Source organism: Carlito syrichta, unplaced genomic scaffold, assembly GCF_000164805.1.
Source record: "Carlito syrichta isolate Samal-C Ts95f unplaced genomic scaffold, Tarsius_syrichta-2.0.1 Scaffold131799, whole genome shotgun sequence".
NCBI lineage: Eukaryota > Metazoa > Chordata > Mammalia > Primates > Tarsiidae > Carlito > Carlito syrichta.
The window spans coordinates 83,029-102,796 of record NW_007075895.1 but is presented as its reverse complement, the minus strand read 5'-3'; the positions used below and the strand labels follow the sequence as shown (position 1 = coordinate 102,796).

The following is a 19,768-nucleotide window of genomic DNA, read 5'->3' as shown; positions in this document are numbered from 1 at the left end:
AAAAAAAAAAAAAAAAAAAAAAAAAGACTTTATGTTTTAGAGCAGTTTTAGGTTTATAGCAAAATTGAGAAGGTACACTGCCCCTACCCATGCACAGCATCCCCCACTATCAAGATCTCCCACCTAGGGGACATTTGTGACAATCGATGAGCCCACACTGACACGTGATTGTCACCCGAAGTCCGTGGTGTATGTCAGGGTTTACTGTATCCATCCGTTTTGTGTTGCTATAAAGCAGCACCTGAAGCTGGGTGATTTACAAAGACAGGAGTTTATTTGACTCAGTTCTGCGTGGTGCTGGCATCTGCTTGGCTTCTCCAGTTAGAGGTTTTACTCCAGCCAGAAAGCAAGGGGAGCTGGTGTGTCACATGGAGAACGGGAGCAAGAAGAATGAAGGGAGGTGCCAGGCTCTTTTAAACAGCTAGCTCTTGCGGGAACTAACGGGCCAAGAACTCACTCGTTACCCCAGAAGGGCACCACGCCAGTCACGAGGGATCTGCCCTGACCCAAACATCTCCCACTAGGCCCCACTTTCCATGCTGAGGATCACATTTGAACATGAGATTTGGGGAGGACAAACATGTAAGCTGTGTCATTCACTTGCTGTCATTCATTCTGTGGTTTTTGTACGAATGCAAAATGGCATGCGTTCACCATTAGTATCACACAGCGTCGTTTCATTGCCTCAAAATCCAGCCTTGTCTTTGATGGATGGACCTGTGGCCACAGTGTCCCCACCCTTGAGACTGATGGGGAGGATGGAGGTCATCACCAAGCGGTATGTAGACAGCTTTGTGCGTTAGTTGGCAGTGTGACTTCATGGTGTGTCGTCTCCTCTCATCCTCGAGTGGAGTTGTGCAGGTCACCGGAAATTAAGTGGAGGCCACAAGCTAGCTTGCTGAGCTGACGCAGGAGCCTAAATCTTCCGTTATGTGAGAGAATATTTGGAGGAGCCTTGCCTTGAACCATCTGGGCAAAGTGTGGTGCCGCTCAACTTCTACTGAGCACCTATTATACCTAGTACTGGGCTGGGTGCTATACTCTCTTACTATTTTGAAAGTTTTATTATGAAACAAATAGATGTTTCTTGTTAAATAAATCAGATAACCAGGAAACACTGTGTAAAGTAGAAATTGGGAGCTCGGCTGGGCGTGGTGGCTCATGCCTGTAATCCCAGCACTTTGGGAGGCCAAGGTGAGAGGATTGCCTGAGCCCTTGGGTTTGAGACCAGCCTGGGCAACTTGGCAAGACCTCAGCTCTACAGTAAATCAAAAAAATTAGCTGGGCATGGTGGTGCAAGTCTGTATTTCCAGCTACTTGGAAGACTGAGGCAGAAGGATCACCAGCCTGGGCTTCAGAGTGAGACTCCAACTCAAAAAAAAAAAAGAAAAAAATTGGGAACTGCCTTCCAGCTGTACACATACTGTCTCATTCAAGTTCTTTAATCTGACACCAGCCAGCTGGGTTCTATTATCACTCCTATTTTACAGATGAGGCAGCTGAGGCTCAGGAACATGATTTCTTGTACAGTTGTCCACAGGCCACAGTGGTAGAGGACCTGAGGCGAGTGCAGGTGGGCCCAGGTGTGGCCTGCAGGGAGGCCCGTCCCAGGCCTGCTGGACCCCAGCGCCCCCTTCACTGTTGTCCCCAGCGCCCCTTCACTGTTGCCCCAGTGGCCCTTCGGTGTTGCCCCGAGCTCTTTGCTTGCCTGTCCTGAGCGCCCACCCTCTTTGACCCTTGTTTTTGTTCAAGTCTGCATTATTTCCAGGGTGCTGGTCTCTTTCCTTGACTTGCCGCTGACTCTGAAGCTTGGATCTCTTTCGATTCTGAGGCCAGCTCTAGACACCACCCGGCTTCTATCTAGTCCAGCCTCCTTCCCTTGACACAAGGGAACTAGTCCATGGTCCCACACACAGCAGAGTGGCACTAGGACACTTCCCTCCAGGTCTCTCCAGCTCCATCTGCCACCATCCCTGGAGCCCTGCCTCAGCTGGGGAGGTGGACGTCTGCCTTCATGACCTCCCGCCTCCTGGTAGCAGAGGTCTGCCTGGACTCTTCCCTCTAGGCCAGGGAGAACATCACCTTCTCCAGAGCCACAGGGGTAGCTGTCCCAGGATGCAGCTAGTGTCCAGAGGCAGTAAATTGGGCTGATTATGTCCCCAAGCTGGGCTTCAGTTTCCTCCTTTGCCAAACACATCAGCCCTGCCCTTTTCCTAGGGCCGTTGTGACAATCAGATGAAAAACAGTGCATGGGAAACTACGAAGTATTTTGCGAATGTTAGTGCCTGTGCAAGTGAACACCATTTGCTGGGCCTGGCACCCCTCCTGCTGCCACTGGAGCATGACTCATGGCAAAACGGTCCCAGATGGGGTGAAACAAAAGCTGGAATGTAAACTGAGTTCTGAATCTAGGCTTTTTTAACCCTCTCCTTCTGGGATGAGGCTGAGATTTGGCCCTATACGCCTGCTCTGCCCCCCCACCCCTCCCTCTGCTGGCCTGCTGGCGGGCGGCTCCTTCGGTTTCAGTGACATCCCTTCCGTCTCCATGCTCTGTGGTCACCACCTGATCTGCTGTCTGTCCAGGCCCTTTTCTGCCCCCAAACCAGGCCTTTCTGGTTCTGGCGGGCAGCCCCGAGCCCCTCGAGGGCAGGCTATGGAGGCTCCCCCACCGGCTGAAGTCTTGTTTTGGAAGAAAGTCTGAGCTGTTTCTGGTTTTGGCAGGGGAGCTGGTGTCCCACAGCTGGCAGGTCACCTGCTGAGCTGTAGCTCCTGGAACCAGGTGGATATGGAGCCTGGAGCCAGACCCTGCAAGAAGATGGGGTGGGGTCCTCGGGTGTGCAGTCGGATCACAGGGGCAGGAACAGGAATGGAGGGTGACTGTGGGCAGCCTGGAGAGGCAGCGGGGATTTTCTGGTCCCATCCCCGTCCTGACGTTTTTGTGACCTCAACTTTCCCTGCTCAGGGCCCTTGTGTCATGAGGGAGAATCAGGAGCTCATGCTCAAGGACTCCCGAGTCCTGAGCTCCAGACATTGCCCTGTGGGCGGGTCAGTGCCTCCTGCCCCCTTGCCAGGCAGGTTCTCATGGTTTGTGATGAAGGGAAACGCTGTCACCATGTTCTGACACTGCTCCTCAGTCGCTGCATGTGTCTGGATGAATCTCTGTCCTGCCTGGTCCTAGGGGATCGGCCCCATTGCCCTTGGAGATTCCTGTCTGGCTCTGTCATCCTCGAAAAGAGTACCCGCAGGAGAGGTTATCAAAACCCCGCTGGCCAAAAGGCAGCTTCCCGTCTGCCCAGCAGTCATCTTGGGCCTACCGCCGGCCATGTGGGCGTGAGGTCAGCGGGCCCTGGAATTCCCCTTCTTTCTTCCAGAAGTCCGGACCCTCCCATGGGCAGTGCCTCTGAGTCCAGAGGGTTTTCCCTTAGTACCTGTTCCTTCTGCGTTTCTTCTGCCCCTGCCTGGCAGCCCGTCCTTTCTCCCTATCTCCGCTCACCCAGGCTGGAGTAGGGGAGGAGAGCCCCAGCAGCCTCCTCTTTTGTTTCCCATGAACTCCTTCCCTGTTGGCTCCCCAGGGCCAAGAGACAGACTGAGCATTGCGTGGCATGGAGGGTGTGGAGGTGGGTTTCAGTTCCTGTGTCCCCATCCTGCCCTGTCGCCTGGCCTTACATCTGGGTATCTCTGCGGGAGTGGGGCTAGGTCAGCCCTAATTCTGGCCATGAGCGGGCATCCAGAGTGCCTCCAGCTAGGGTTTAGGGTTGAGCTCTCTGGGGTGTTGGCCATGGCTTCTCAGGGACACAGGCAGGGTCAAGGTTCCTGTGAACTAGAGGCTTGCCAAGGCTTAGTCTGTACCACTCTGAAGATGCCCGGCACCACGGTGGACTCGCTGCCTGCCCTCACAGAGCTTCTGACTCACTGGCAAGCCTGACACCTACATCTGGTTTTTTTTTGAGTTTGAGTTTGAGTCTCACTGTGTTGCCCAGGCTAGAGTGCAGTGGTATGCTCACAGCCACCACAGCCTGGAACTGCTGGGCTCAGGCAATCCTTCCACTTCAGCCTTCCAAGTAGCTGGAACTACAGGCACATGCCACCACGCTTGGCTAATTTTTAATTTTTTCTTTGAGTTGGAGTCTCACTCTGTTGCCCAGATTTGAGTGCAGTGGCCGCTCCCCGCCACCGCAGCCTCGACCTGCTGGGCTCCGGCGATTGTTCCACCTCAGCCTTCCAAGTAGCCGGAATTACAGGCATGCGCTACCACGCCCGGCTGATTTTTTGATTTATTGTAGAGATGAGCTCTCACCAAGTTTCCCAGTCGGGTCTCGAACCCGCAGGCTCAGGCAATTCACTCACCTCAGCCTCCCAAGGCGCAGGATTACAGGCTGAGCCACTGAGCCCGGCTTAATTCTTTGATTTATTGTAGAGACAAGGTCTTGCCATATTGCCCAGGTTTATCTCGAACCCGTGAGCTCTGGCAGTCCTCTCGCTTCCACCCCACAAAGTGGGGATTACAGGCGTGAGCCACCATGCCTGGCTGCCACCTACATCTTTACGTAGTGTCCATTGTAAGCTCCATTCATGGTGTGTACAGCCTGGTGGACAGCAATAGGACACTACTGCCCTTGTCATGCAAGGTGGCTCCACGTCCTCCAGCCCTGTTTTCCGTGTGACTCCGTGCAGTGCTCCATGAGGGCCCACCCTTCTGTGGGATGCAGAAGTGCACATGGCGTGCTCCTGTCTCAGTGAGTTCTGAGCCAGGTGGGCCGCACAGGCACTCGTTGGCCCTGCCCCACACTGGCAGCGAGGACTCTGAGACAGCGGTGCGCAGAGGGAAGGACCCCTCATCCGCCGCCATTTCTGAGGGCCTCAGCATGTGTCGTCGTGGGGCCAGGTGCTGCACCCGTCTTGATTCAGTGGAAACATCTGTGCTTTACAGCTCTGCCACACAACGTTGACCTTTCAAGTTAAAAACAAGCCACCCTGGGTGAGGATGACTTGTGATGGCATGTGGGCTGCTGTCCTTTGCCTGGCGGCTCGGCGGGTGTGGGCGCCTCCGCAGTATGTTCCTCTTGTATCTGTTGGGCCCTGAGGCAGGGGTCCTGCTTGGGAGAGCCTTGTTTTTCTGGCCCATTCCATCCTGTGGACCCGTGTGGAGAGATCTGTGTCAGTTCTGATGCTGCAGGGCAGGGGAACTACCCAGAGGATACTGAACCTGCGCCGTTCCGCCTGGCAAGGGCCAAATCACACCACTTAGGGTACATGCAGAGCCTCCTGAATCTGGGCGCACTTGCCAGCCATGTCTGCATGGCTGAGTTATGCAAGCTCTGAGCCTCAGTTCCTCCCTTGTAAGATGAAGATGGTGTGAGGCCGTGTCAGGGTGGTTGTGCAGCTTGGCACACCGTCTGAGGGGCCTGGCAAACACGGTGATTTCACTGAGCACTGTGTGGACTTGAAAGGGCCTTCGAGGGCTCCTGACTGAAGCTGTATTTGCCTTGGGTCTGGCAATCTTGGGAGGGCTGTATCGGGCCAGTGGAGGCCTTTGGGTCTTTTGCATGTTGGTGAGCTGTTGGGAGGGCTGGAGGCTGGCTGGGTGTTCCAGCCTCAGGGCCTGAGCTCTTCCTATTCTTGCCCAGAATGTTCTCCCCCCAGATCTCATCATGGTTCCCTCATGTCCTTCGGGTCTTTGCTAAAATAGTTCCTTCTCCATGAGGCCTTTCCTGCCATCTCCATTTAAAATGAAAGTGCCTACTGTGTCCTCCCCTGCCTAATTTTTGTCCGTGGACTTTTTCTTCACTTGAAGTACTCTGTTCCCCACCACCCACCTCCACCACTAGTGTGTAAGCTCCGTGAATGATTTCTGTCTGCTGTGTTTGCCAATAATGCCTCAGCACCCAGACTGGTACCCAGCAGAGTTGGTGCTCAATAAGTTATTGATGAATGAATGAATGAGTGAATGAAGAGTTTCTCTACTCAGCCACTGAACTAGGATTCACAGAAACCACTTTTCTGAGTGATTTCAAGTGAAATCAGATGAAGTTGAACAGATTAGTACGAAAGACTTCTGTACAAATAGAGGTTTGATGGGAAATTCATCTGTTCATGAGAACCGCAGGGGACAGACCATTCATGATATGAGAGGAACAGAGGGGGCAGCTGTATGAAAGATCAGTCGGGGTGGTTTTTCTTCGTTACTTTCTTTTTTAAAAGAAGATGACATACATGCGCATGGAGATTTGGGTTGGATTGACTGGCTTACCCCTTAGGGTGCAGCATTTCACTTAAGGATTTCTGATTTAGTTGAAGACTTTCATTTCCCCTCCTCAGAGGGGAAGGGACTGCCCGGATCCCGCCGTGAGCTAGTGGCTAGGCCAGTAACTTGGTAAGCATTCATTGGGCACACTTCAAACTGATACAGTGCTAGGCATTACAGCTTCCCCAGAAAGGCTGCCCCAGAGGCCTGGCCAGCTGCCGATACACTGCTGTTGTCCTTCCAGCCAGGTGGGCTCCGTGGCAGGGCCTGAGCCACCCTCATGGAAGGGAGAGGACCGTACCGGATCTACGACCCTGGGGGCAGTGTGCCTCCAGGAGTGGCCTCCGCAGCTTTTGAGCGTCTCATGGAGGAGAATTCCCGACTGAAGGAAAAAATGCAAGGGATAAAGACGTTAGGTAAAGCAGCCCCTTGCATCCCCATGAGCCACCCTGTTGCCTGTGATGCCAGTCCCTCTGCCAGCAGCAGAGGATGCCTCTGGCACATGCCTCTGTACAGTCATCCTTCTGTCTCTCTGACCTGTGCCAACTTCTGCCTCAGCTATGTTTTGGTGCATTTGTGTATCATGGTGACAGTATTCCTAGCACACCAAAACCAAGATGGCGGCACTCAGAATAACTGGAGGGACCAAGAGGGAGGTGTGGACTGGGCGAGAGGAGCTGGCAGGACTGAATCGTGGATGTGGAACCAGAATGTCCTCCCCTTCCCGAGGCACAAGAGGGGGAGAGCCGGCACCCCTGGCAGCACACAGGCCCTGGTGTGGGGCAAGGAGGCAGCAGGTCTCTCTGTTTCTCTTCCCCTGGCTTTTGCTCTCGCTGTCCCCACTGCCTAGTACAGTCTTACCTGCTTCCACACGATGGAACTGTCCCCATGCATGGGCATCAGCTCAGACACCAGCTCCTCCTCCATGCGAGGCTTTCGTTGGTGTCCCCATCTCAAGGGTCTCTCTTTCCTCCAAACCCCCAAAACTCTTCCTCTGTCTTGCCGCCCACTTCTCTGGTTTTGGGTTTTGGAGGTGAGCATGACACCCTGATTTTTAAGATGCCTTCTCCTCACCTGGTAGATCCCTGGGGAGGAAGAAATGACGCTTCCCCTCTCCGCTTGTTGGAGAAGGAGCGTGGAGGCCTGGAGGGCTGGCTGGTGTTACCAGGGTCTCTGCCCACAGGCAGCCCCTGATTCTGGATGCTTAGGCGTGGGCGGCCCCCGAGAGCCCCTGGCCGGGTGTGGAGGGAGCAGGGCAGCCAGAGGATTCTGGGGCAGGAGTTTCTCCTGGATTCCTCCCACTCTGTTCCCCTGATTGCTGGCCCTCTTCCTGTTTCTCGTGGTGGGCCGGGATGGGCTTTGTCCCACTTCTGCAGAGTGATGGTGGGCGTGCGGTCTCAGGGCTGGAGCCTGGGAAGCCCAACAGAGGCAGGTCTGGGGGCACGGGTGGGGAGAACCAGCTCACCCAGCTAAGGACATGCTTTGGCCCCTTCTCCCTGCTGCCTCAGGGGAGCTCTTGGAAGAATCCCAGATGGAGGCTACCCGGCTCCGGCAGAAGGCAGAGGAGCTGGTCAAGGACAACGAGCCACTCCCGCCGCCTGTGCCCTCCTTGGGCTCCTTCGACTCCCTGACTGAGCTCACAGGTACAGGAGGAGTCTGGGTCCCTCTGCCTGGCCTGTACCCCAAGCTACCTGAACCCTGAACAGTAAACTCCCTCTTTAGGCCGAAACCCACACCCCCTCATTTATCCTTAAGCCCCAGGCCACCCTCCCATTTATGCCTTAGTTGCAGTATCCCCAGAAAGTCAGATTTGGAAGGAACTTCCACATATTCTTATTAGAAAGGGCCAGTGACTCAGCATTCCTGTGGCGCGGGCAGGGGCAGTCTTAATGATAGATCTCAGTAGTCGACTGCACTGCAGGCCTGTGGCCTTAGAACCCTTATTAGCCTCTGTACTCAGCAGATTTTTTTTTTTGAGTCAGAGTCTCACTCTGTTACCTAGGCTGGAGTGCAGTGGCAGGCTCACAATTACTGCAGCCTCTACCTGCTGGGCTCAGGCAATCCTCCCACCTCAGCCTTCCAAGTAGCTGAAACCGCAGCCTCAACCTGCTGGGCTCTGGGATCCTCCCACTTCAGCCTTCCAAGTAGCTGGAACTACAGGCATGCGCCACCATGCCCAGCTAATTTTTCTTGATTTATTGTAGAGATGAGGTCTCAGCAAGTTGCCTAGGCTGGTTTCGAACTCATAGGCTCAGGCAGTCCTCTCACCTCGGCCTCCCAAAGTGCTGGGATTATAGGCGTGAGCCACGGCACCTGGCCTCAACAGATATTTTATTGAGCAGCTACTGTGTACCAGGCCTAGCATTCCAGGCACCCACTTCCTGTCTCTTGGACTTGGCATGTGAGTTGCAAGCTCTCTGGTCCATTCCCTTCTTCCCATTTTGTGGTCAGGGAAGCTGAGGCCCAGGGAAGTCTTAGCCTACTGCAGCATATTTCAGATGTCAGACCACTTGCTCGAGGAAAGGGTGCCTGTGACCTGGGGTGAAGCCCTGCATGTAGTTACTGTACATCTCTCTGGCATGTCTCCAAGTCCTCAGTAAGGTCTGGGACTGGGAGGAGGATCCCACATCCAGGACTTGGATGCCCCCTGCAGTAGCTCCAGCGATGGTCTGGCCCAGGCCCATGTGGCAGTCTGTCCTTGGGCTGGCAATGCTCTCAGAGCCCACTGTGCTGCATTCAGTGGGCGTGTCTAGACTCCGCCTGTCCACCCAGCAGTGTGCCGATTCCTCGCTGGGTGCCAGGTCCACCCTGAGGGACACACGGAGCTGCCTTCAAGCGGCTCCCACAGCCAAGAGCCCCACCAGGTCGGGGAGTGAGTGTCAGGTCTCAATCCTGGTTTTGCAGTTGCTGGCTAGTGACTGGGGGCAAGGCGGTGACTTTCCTGAGCCTCCGTTTTCTTACATTTAAAATGAGGCTGTTGGTTTGAGTTGGAGTCTCACTCTGTCGTCCAGGCTGGAGTGCAATGGCATGCCCACGGCCACCCCAGCATCAACCTGCTGGGCTCCGGCGATCCTTCCACTTCAGCCTTCCAAGTAACCAGAACTACAGGCACGCGCTACCGTGCCCGGCAAAATTTTTTTTCTATTTATTGTGAAGACACGGTCTCAGCACGTTGCCCAGGCTGGTCTTGAACCTGAGGGGTCAGGCAATCCACTTGCCTCAGCCTCCCAAAGTGCTGGGATTACAGTCTGAGCCACCGAGCCCAACCAAGGCTGTAGAATAATGGGACTGGGATAACAGATAGGAGAATACTTTGTTAGTTGTAAAACAGGCTCTATCCCTGTCACTCCAGGGCAGGATGTTTTCTCAGGTTCCCTGGCCCTGGTGGGACTGTTCTACGAGACTCGGGTGGGGAGCTCTGTCCTTGTGGGGCAGTACTGAGGTTTCTCCCCTTCCCAGTCTGCTCATCCCTGCTCTCTTACATCTCCAGGGAAGGATGCAGATGTCCCGGCACCTCCCGCTGCCCCTGTGTTGCCCAGTGACAAGCCAGCGTCAGTCCAGAAGCCTCCGTCCAGTGTAAGTTGCATCTGAAGTCATGGCTGAAGGTTGCCTGGACTTCAGGGTCCTGCTGGCAGATACAGGAACATGAAGAAGGAGGGTTGGGGTCAAGAAATAGCATTCCACCTTGCTGGGTGATATCGGGGAAGTCAATCTCAAGCTCTTTGGGGTCTCAGTTTCCTTGGAGGTCATAGTTAAATGAAGGTCATAGCTAAAACCAGGAAGACCTAGTATGTACAAGGAAGTCCTCTCATTTACTAAGCTGCATGATGGTGTGTGCACAGGCTACACAGTGCTGGGAACAGACAGATGTGACGTGGAACTGCATTCTCCAAGGGTCTCAGAAGCCATCTTCTGCAGACTTGGCTAGAGGGTTTTCTTGGTACCCTGGAGGGATTGTGTAGTTGAGCATCCTAATCCTGCAGGTTCAGTCCAGGGAAAGAAGGGTCCTTTTTGAGTTCACATTGGTAACTGGGGAAAAATAGAAGGGAGAGGGAGCTTTCCAGGGCCGAGACCCAGAGTTGGTGGCCATGAGGCCGAGCCGGAAGCTAGTAAGGGTTCCTCCCATCTGAAGGATGAAGGAAGGCCGAGATTGTCTCTGTGGGCAATCGTATTTTGGTTTTTTTGAGACAGGGCCTTACTCTGTTGCCCAGGCTGGAGTGCAGTGGTGCAGTCCTTGCTCACTGTAGCCTCGGCCTCCTGGGCTCAGCTAATCCTCCCACCTCAGCCTCCCACGTAGCTAAGAGTACAGACTCATGCTACCACCCAGTTAATTGTTTAAAATTTTTTGTAGATATAGGGTCTTGCTATGTTGCCCAAGCTGGTCTCTAACTCCTGGACTCAAGCAATCCTCCTACCTCGGCCTCCGAGGGAGGACTGTAGGCATGAACCACCGTGCCTGGTGCAGACCAGATAATGGGAATCCCAGAGCCAACACTGGTTCCCATGCACTATCAGCCTGCCAACTGAGTGAATGCCCAGGGAATTCTACTTGGAATGACTGAAAGGTGTGAAAAGGTCTGGGATTTTTGGCCACCCTGGATTTGGGTGAATTCTGAAAGAGCCTCCAAATTTGTTGACCCATCTTTGGAACTTTTCTCAGATCAGTTCAGCCCTCTGAGTTCTCTGGGACTAGAGATCTCCCCAGGACCAGCATAGGCCCATGCTTGGTGACAGCTGTAACAACGGTTGTCTGTGTTATCTGAGGACCAGTCAGAAACATCTGGACCTGGGAGACAGCCCGGGTGCTGCAGCAGGAATGCTAGATCTGCAGTCTTGGTCTCAGTCCCTGCTTTAGCGTTAACTCACCTTATGGCCTTAGTTTTCTCATTTGCCAGAGAGGATACAGCCTTCCGACCCACTCTGTGGGTTGCTTTGAGAATTCTTGGAGAACAGGAAAGCATTGTAAAAGTTCAAGGCCTGGCCAGGTGTAGTGGACCCCTCTGTGCATTCACATGGAATGACGTAACTGTCCCATGAGCCCGCAGGCAGCTGCCTCCCCTTGGCAGGGTGGGCTACCTGGATGAGCTGGGAGGGTAAATGCTGTGCCCCTTGCTGCTGTCTGCTGCAGGGCCCCAAGAGGGCCAGGGTACTTTCTCTTGGGCAGCATCTAACTCCCTTTCTGCACAGGGCGCCTCCTCTGAATTTGAAGTGGTCCCTGCGGAGGAGCAGAATTCTCCATCAGAAAGTGGCGGCCGTGCCAGCGCGCTCGTGAGTGATGGGCAGGCCCCAGCACATCCCGCTGCCTCCTCTCAGTCTCAGTCACCTGCCCCATGTGAGAGGCACAGGACCTGCTGAGATCCTCTGGGCACCCGGAATCACTTGGGGACACATGAGGGGTGACAGCAGGAGGTGCTTCTCGCTCAGATATGCAAATCCCCGGGCTAGTGACTTCCCGACGCGGTGCCCAGCCATTGTGAAAGCCCAGGCACTTTGCCAGCCCTGGTGACCTCTGCTGAGGTCGGGAACCTCTGTGAAATGACTCAGCTCTTTGGGTCCCTGGCTCATGGCCCAGGGCGGGGGAAGGATCGGGAAGGCACAGGGCTGTGGAAGGCCGGATGCCACCCTCCATGAAACTCTTGGCCCTTTCAGGCTCCCTTGTAGGGCACACTGGTTGGAGGGTGAACCTCCACTCACACACGTGCACAACACGCATGAACATACGCACATACATGCTCGTACACACTCCTACAACTCTGTGTGTCTGCCTGGTGCCCTCCTTCCACACCTCGTCACACTTGCTGCCTATGTCCTAACTATGTCTTCCTTCTGTTCTTTCTTAAAATGGCAGACTTATTGGAGAACCATTGTGAAAAGTCTGGAAGATTCTTCAAAGGTCTTAAATTCCTACCTTCTCCCTTCTCCCCCTCCCTTCCCAGCTTGAGTTGTTTTTTTTAATTGTTGTTATGTGAGCAAGAAATGGGTCAGCCCTTCACCAATACCTGGTCCGTATGGCCTCATTTCACATGAAGTGGCAGGTGTTTTTTGTTCACGGGTGTATCCGTCAGGGCCGCATGCAAGGCCCCCATCAAGCGGTCATCCAACTTGCTCCTCACCACCTCGGCAGCTCTGAGTACTAGGAGGTTCTTTATATTCTGTCTCCTGGGCCCTTCTGTCCCTTGTCTTGTTCTGTCCCTGAGGACTCTGAGACACTGGCTGAGGAGGCAAGATCCCCTGCTTAGCAAGTGTTTCATTCTGTGACCTTGGGCCAGGAACTTTACCTAGCTGATATGCTTCTCCTTTGCTTACTGAGCACCTAGTCGATGCTGAGCCTATATGAGACAGCCTGCCTGCGCTCTGGAAGCCTGTAGTTGACCTGGGGAAACAGAGGCATCTGAAGCACTTCCTGAGCCTTAAATAGGGCAGCACTTGTCACCTAGAACCTTTGGGGAAAGGGATAGCAGGGTGAATGTAGCATTGCGGCGGCAGCCCCATCTCTTGTAGGAAAGTGGTGCTGGTGACAAGCCACAGGCACTCACCTGGTGCCCAGTTGTGGCCGCAGTCATGGCCATTGCCCAGAGTTCAGAGACGCAGAGGTCAGTGTGGCAGAGCACTGGTCTGGGAGCCAGGACACCTAGTTCTACTCCCAACCCTGCCACCAACTTCCTGAGTGACTTTGGGCAAGTTCCTTTTCCCTGCGCTTGATTTCCCAGCCTGACCCCCGAAGCTCCCTGTAGCTCTGCCACCCTGTGATTCCTGTAACTGTTTCGGGGAGGCTGCTGGAGGAGTGAGGCATTGGAGGCACAGGAAGGATGGGAGGGGCTTGTGGAGAGGACACAGCAGGTGGAGCCTGGAGAGGCACAGGGCCTAGGGTGTGCAGTTCAGGTGCAAGAAGTGGGGCGGCTGCACAGGACCCTCACTGTAGGGCCTTAGATGCCTGGCAGGAGCCGGGCTCAATGCCAGTGCAGTAAGGTAGCACTGTGGGGCCAGGGGCATGATGGTAGCATGCTAAGGTGGTATCTTCAGTAGGAATGTTCTAGCTAGAATAGAGAGAAAGAGATTGGACAATCTTGCCCACAACCTGCTTCATTTCTTTCTTTCTTTCTTTTTTTTTTTGAGTTGGAGTCTTACTCCATCGCCAGGCTGGAGTGCAGTGGCACAGTCATGGCCTCCCCAGGGTCAGCCTGCTGGGCTCCGGCGATCCTTCCGCCTCAGCCTTCCAAGTAGCCGGAACTGCAGGCGCACGCTACTACCACACCCAGCTAATTTTTTTTTTATTGGAGAGATGAGTTCTCATCAAGCTTCCCAGGCTGGTCTCGAACCTGTGGGCTCAGTCAATCCACTTGCCTTGGCCTCCCAAAGTGCTGGGATTACAGGCTGAGCCACCAAACCCAGCTTAGGTGGTTCTTAACCAATTTGAGTCTTGGTCCTCTGAGAAGCTGATGAATGCTTAGACCATTCCCCATAAGACACACAGGTAGTTGAAGCAGCAGGTGTATATAGGAAGTCCTCCCTTGGTGTCCACAGGAGATGGGTTCTAGGACCTCCTCCCCCCTGCAGTACCCAAATCTGTGATGCTCACGTCCCTAATATGAAACGGTGCAGCATTTGCATGTAACCTCATGCACATCCTCCCACATACATGGAACCATCTCTAGGTTACTTATAATACCTCACATGACGTAAATGTTTTTAAATAGTGGCTCTACTGTATTGTTGAGAGAACTATGACATGTTCAGGATCGGCACAGTTGTGGTTTTTGGTGATGTTTTAGGTCTGTGATTGGCTGAATCCATGTCTGCAGAACCCACAGCCATGGAGGCATCTGTGTAGCGATGCCCCTGTGGGCTTGCTACTCTTGGGGGTTCGCTTGTCCATATAAGAACCCTGTGAGGTGGAGGGAGGGTCTGTACATTTAGTGGTGATTGAAATGACGACTCTGAGGCCCGTGGACCAGAGATGCCCCCAGGTACTCCACGTGGCCCCGAGTGTGGCAGGCGCGTAGCTCCACCACTGTCAAGCCAGCCGGGGACCTGGGAGCCCTGGTCCCGCCCCGGGAGTCAGCCCCAGACAGGCAGCCTGCGTGCCTGGAGACGTTCCCTGGACTAGTCTGGGCCACGGGGGAAACTGAGTTATGAGGAAGTGGGAAGCAGAGAGGAATGGGTTGGCAGCGCCTGCTGGGGCCCTGGCGAGACGTGGTATGAAATGTGGTTGACGTGCCCTTCTCCTCTGCAGGAGCTGGGCTCCCTGCCCCGCGAGGATGGCAACCTCTTGCTGCACCTGCAGCGCCTGGAGACCACACTAAGCGTGTGCGCGGAAGAGCCGGACCATGGCCAGCTCTTCACCCACCTGGGCCGCATGGCGCTTGAGTTCAACCGGCTGGCGTCCAAAGTGCACAAGAACGAGCAGCGCACCTCCATCTTGCAGGTGAGGCAGTGAACAGGGCAAGGAAGTTGTGGGGAGGGCAGGGGAGAGGAGGAATGGGGAAAGGTGGGGTGGGCCAGGCAGATGCGATCGGGGCAGCCCTGGGCCCACGGATGGGGTGGGTTGATGCAGCCCTGCCTTTGATGACATGGCAGGGTGGGAACGGGGGACAGAAGTCAACTCCTTGTGTGTCATGTCCCTGCCCCAGGCAAACACCCTTATCTTCCCCCCTTCACAGGTAGGGAGACCGCCCTCGGAAGGTGGCATGTTTTTGCCCAAGGTCACTAGCCGGTCAATGGTGGGGCTGGGATTGGAGCCTCTGTCTGTCGTATTCCCGTTCTGTGCTCTCAGCCTCCATCCCAACCTGCCTCCCTGCTGGAATTCCTCTGAAAAGCCTTCCTGTGCTGTGGGGATGGGGGTGAGGTGTCAGCTAGACCAGGCCAGGAGTGGCAGGTCCTGGGTTCTTGTCATGTTGTATGAGCTTGGACAAATCACTTATCTACTCTGTCCCCCCGTCCCTGTCAGTCACTCAAGCCATGGGCACCTCCCTCGTGGGGAGGCAGTGTGCAAGGATCACCTGGCACCATCTGGAGCACAGTCAATGCTGGAGAAAGTCACTGCTGGGACTTCATGATGGTCATCTGTGCAGGGTGGGGGCTTGGGGACAGGGAAGATTGTTCCACAGACAGTGAACTGAGGCCCTGGAGGACTCCTCGGGGTCTGAGTGGTTACCTTAGTGAGAGAGCCTTGACTTGAAGTCTCCCTCCTCCCTGGGAGATCTCCTTTTCTGGACCAGTCTCTGTTCTGTGGTCTCATGTGTGCCAGCAGATACTCAAGTCCCCAGCCGATGGGAGGAGGGCAGTCCCGCTGTGTGACCTGGACTTGACAAGAGCAGGAGGACTGTGCAGGCTGGAGACAGGCGGAGGAGAGATGTGGGGGTGGAGGAGCGTGCAGGATGTTTATCCCGCTTCGTGGGGAGAGGCTGGGCGAGTGACCCGTGCATACCGTGGGGGCCTGCAGGGCCAGAATGAGGGAGGGGACCCTTTCAGATGTCAGCGAGGCTTTGGGTGTCCCAGCCATCCCTCTGAGCCTGGCACGGGACTGGGATGAGCACATTCTGAAGGTCCACTTTTGGCTTTGAAATGGGTGTAGGTTCCAGGCTTCCTAAAAGGGGTCCTGCCAAGCTCTGCTCGTTTTTATATTAGGCCCGTTTGTTTCCTTCTTAGCTCTTCTCATAGTTTGTAGTAATGCTATTTATTTTATTTTATTTTATTTTTTTAGTTGGAGTCTCACTCCTTCGCCCAGGCTGGAGTGCAGCGGCAAGCACGCTCACCCCAGCGTTGACCTTCTGGGCGCCAGCTATCCTTTCTCCTCAGCCTTCTGAGTAGCCTGGAACTACAGACATGCGCTACAACACCTGGCTTTTTTTTTATTGTAGAGACGAGGTCTCACAAGCTTCCCGGGCTGGTGTCAAACCAGCAGGCTCAGGCAATTCACTCGCCTCGGCCTCCCAAAGTGCTGGCATTACAGGCTAAGCCACCGAGCCTGGCCAATACTGTTATTTTGTTAGCTATTCACCACCCTCTTGTACTCCCTGCTAGAATATAAGCCTCATGAGGGGACAGGCTGTCGTACTTGCCATTGCATCCCGGTATCTGGTACTGCATACAAATTGAGTGAATGAATAGATGAAAGAGTGAATGAACAAATGAACTCTCAGGGGAGCACTTTTAGCTCCTTGGATGGAAGGGGATGGTCTTTGTGACTTCTCATGCTCCTATCCGTAAGCTGGTTTATGCCTGGTGCATTTGCCCTGTGACTCCGGGACACAGCCCTCCAGACTGAAAGGGTGGGCCCAGAAGTGAGGTCTTATCCCATTGTCCCTTAGGGACCAGAAGCAGGTTGTTTTGTTCCCTAGAGGCCTTGCCCAGGCCATGCCATCTTGGGTATTTACACTGCCTGTGGGTGGAGGTAGATACATCCAGTTCCTCCTCATTTGTGGATGTGGTTCACTCAACAAACATGTTCAAGGCCAGGTATGGCACAAGGCCCTCTGCTAGGCTTCTAGGGGACCGCCACAACAATTTTCTGCTTTCTAAACCTTGGGTCTCTTATTGTCCAGCCACTCTTCAGTTCAAGGTCTTCTCCCTCATCCAGCTTCCCCAAGACTCTCCTGCATGGGTCAGAAAGGAAACAAACAACTCAGAAATCCCCCTGGATAACATAACAAAAGTCTTCTCTGGTATTCTGTGTGGCAGGGTTTGTTTCTGCTCCCCACAGTTCCTTAGAGTCCCAGAGGATGGGACCCTACCTCTAGTACTCTTTGGATGACAAGGCATACAGGGAAAGAGACCCAAGAGACCTCTCTATTGGCCAGAACTAGGCCAGGCAAGGGGGGGGAATAAGGAGTTGGGTGTGAGGTGACTGTGCCCCTCCCTGTTCTCTTGGCTCAACTGCTTTTGGGGTACGCCCCCCTTCCTCCCTGCCTACCCTTCTGCCCTGCAGACCCTGTGTGAGCAGCTTCGGAAGGAGAACGAGGCTCTGAAGGCCAAACTGGACAAGGGCCTGGAACAGCGGGACCAGGCTGCCGAGAGGCTGCGGTAAGTCCAGGCCCCTCAGAGGAAGAGCGAGGAGCAGGGGTGGGCAGGGGCGTGCACCGCCCTGATTTCTGGGGTGAGGTCTTGGGCTCAGAGCCCTGTTTGGATGTCAGGTCTCTCCTTGGCTCCCTTGATATTTTTCTCTCTGGCCCTTTAACACCTTGGGAAGTGTCTGGAGAACAGCGAGCCTGAGCAGGTTGGTGCAGAACCAGCTGTGAGAGGGTACAGGACGCTGCTGCCCCCTGCCGGTCACCAGCCTAACCTGCTCCATCCTCCTGAGAACGTTCCAGGGTCTGGGAAAGGCATGACAAGTTTATACCCCCTGGCCCTTCCGCCTCTGCAAGATTCTGAGTAGGCAAGTCCAAGGCGAGACCTAGGAGATACATTCCACCAGAATCTCGTGATTGTGATGTCCAGGGTCCCACCTTGGGAGATAACAGTCTTGACTGCCGGAGCTTGAGGGCCCCTTTGAGAGCACTATGTAGGGGGGAAACTGAGGCACAGAGGAAGGCAAGGACTTGCATTGAGTCTCAGTGCAAATCTTGCTCCCCATACATAAGAGTGGCCCCAACTCCTGCTTGGGCTGGTCCTGGATAATTGCGTAGTAACCATCTACTGGGCTTGGGCCCGTGTAGGAGAGGCCTGTGCTGTAACTAGGAGTTGTTCTTGTTTTTGCCCTTCTTGTTGCTTGTTAGAATCAGCATAGAGAGAAGGTATAGACATTTCTTAAGTGCATCTCCAGTAGTGTTTAATGGTGGAGCCATTTTGCCATTTTGAATCCGTGTGTTTATTTACTTTTTGGTCATGGATGTGGTTGGGGTTTTATAGCCCTGACTCCACCCCTGGATCCAAAGACCTGGAGGAGAGCCTCATGAAGTAGAAGGCAAGAGTACACATCCCTACATGTGGCCTTGGAAAGTCACTTGACTTCTTGATTTTTTTTTTTTTTTTTTTTTGAGTTGGAGTCTCACTTTGTCGCCCAGGCTGGAGTGCAGTGGCATGCTCCCAGACACCACAACCTCGACCTGCTGGGCTCTGGCGATCCTTCTGCCTCAGCCTTCCAAGTAGCTAGAACTACAGGTGCGGGCTACTGTGCCCAGCTAATTTTTTGATTTATTGTAGAGATGAGGTCTCGCCAAGTTGCCCAGGCGGGTCTCGAACCCACGGGCTCAGGCAATCCATTCACCTCAGCCTCCCAAAGTGTGGAATTACAGGCTGAGCCACCAAGCCTGGCTCAACTTCTTGATTTTTCTATTGTTATTATTATTTTAGAGACAGGACCTCATTCTATCACCCAGGCTGGAGTGCAGTGGCGCATTCATGGCTCACTGCAGTCTCTAACTCCTGGATTAAAGCGATCCTCCTGCCTTAGCCTCTCAAGTTTTTCTGTTATTAAATGAAACCCAACTGCCTAACAACCTAAAGAAATGTTTTTCATGTTTTAGTCAGATGCGAATCCACATCACCACTTTTGTGATGTCCTATATTGCCTGCCTTAGGATTTGACTTTAATTTGATTTTACTTAAAATTGTAAAGGATACTTTAACTCGTTAAATGGAAAACAGCATTGTCTGTGGTAAATAGAAGATAACTCTGAAAATACATACGGTGGAGATGAAGGGATGTTAGCACATGCTGGCTGACACCACTGCCAGCCTGCTCCTGTGCTAATAAGGGGACCTGGCAGGTGCCAGGGGTGCCCAGGACTCATTGACACCAAACTCAGACTTTCTCCACACTCCACACAGAAAAGGTGAGATCACTGAAAAGGGTGGCCATGCTCACTAGAATGTGGCCTGGGGTTACTTAACACAGTGCTTGAATCCATCTTAAAGATCTTGTGTGTGGACATCCCTCGGCCAGAGAAGCCCTGCTGCTGGGGCTCAGAGACTTCTCGGGAAGTTGCAGATGGCCAGTGAGGCAGCTTCACAATGGCCTTTCCCTTTTCCCTGAGGGCAATTCCATGATCTTGCTTTACGCCCCAAATTCAGCTGCACCTTATGTGATGGTGGGTGTGTGACTGAAGGCGTCTTACTCAGGGCCAGCATTGTGACTCTCTGCCTTCAACTCAGGGAGGAAAACATAGAACTCAAGAAATTGTTGATGAGCAGTGGCAGCAAAGAGGCGGGCTCCGGGCGGCCAGGCTCACCGAGGGCAGAAGCTGCAAGCAGGAAGGTGGTGGCCGGACAGCAGCAGGTACGTGGTCAGAAGCCCTTCCTCTTGGCCTGACATTTGTGCCCAGAGGCTGCCAGCAGTCACTGTGGCTCTGTGGCCTCCACAAACCTTCTCTTCTCTGGGCCAAATGGCTCCAGTTCCTTTTGCCGTGGCTCATAGGAAGTGGCATTGAGTCCCTTGCTTAGCCTGGGCACATTGCTAAACACGCTCCAGTTTATCAAGGTCTCTCTTAAAGGGTGTCTTTCAAAAGTTAGTTTAAGCCGGGCTCGGTGGCTCAGCCTGTAATCCCGTGCCTTTGGGAGGCTGAGGTGAGTGGATTGCCTGAGCCC

At 54.0% G+C, this 19,768-nt stretch overlaps 1 protein-coding gene across 3 annotated transcripts in view; it reads left to right on the top strand.

The window, feature by feature from the left end:
* The window catches only part of TNIP1 (TNFAIP3 interacting protein 1), a 55,897-nt gene that overhangs the window by 15,899 nt on the left and 20,230 nt on the right, over positions 1 to 19,768 (top strand). For 2 of the 3 annotated variants that reach the window (XM_021708175.1, XM_021708177.1), the window contains exons 2-8: positions 6,489 to 6,660; positions 7,753 to 7,887; positions 9,735 to 9,820; positions 11,432 to 11,512; positions 14,478 to 14,669; positions 17,172 to 17,266; positions 19,337 to 19,460. In XM_021708175.1, the coding sequence (XP_021563850.1) occupies positions 6,525 to 6,660; positions 7,753 to 7,887; positions 9,735 to 9,820; positions 11,432 to 11,512; positions 14,478 to 14,669; positions 17,172 to 17,266; positions 19,337 to 19,460 (849 nt within the window). In that variant the 5' untranslated portion in view covers positions 6,489 to 6,524. Of the gene's footprint in view, positions 1 to 6,477; positions 6,661 to 7,752; positions 7,888 to 9,734; positions 9,821 to 11,431; positions 11,513 to 14,477; positions 14,670 to 17,171; positions 17,267 to 19,336; positions 19,461 to 19,768 lie in introns of those variants that run through there. The other variant, XM_021708176.1, reaches the window with a different exon arrangement.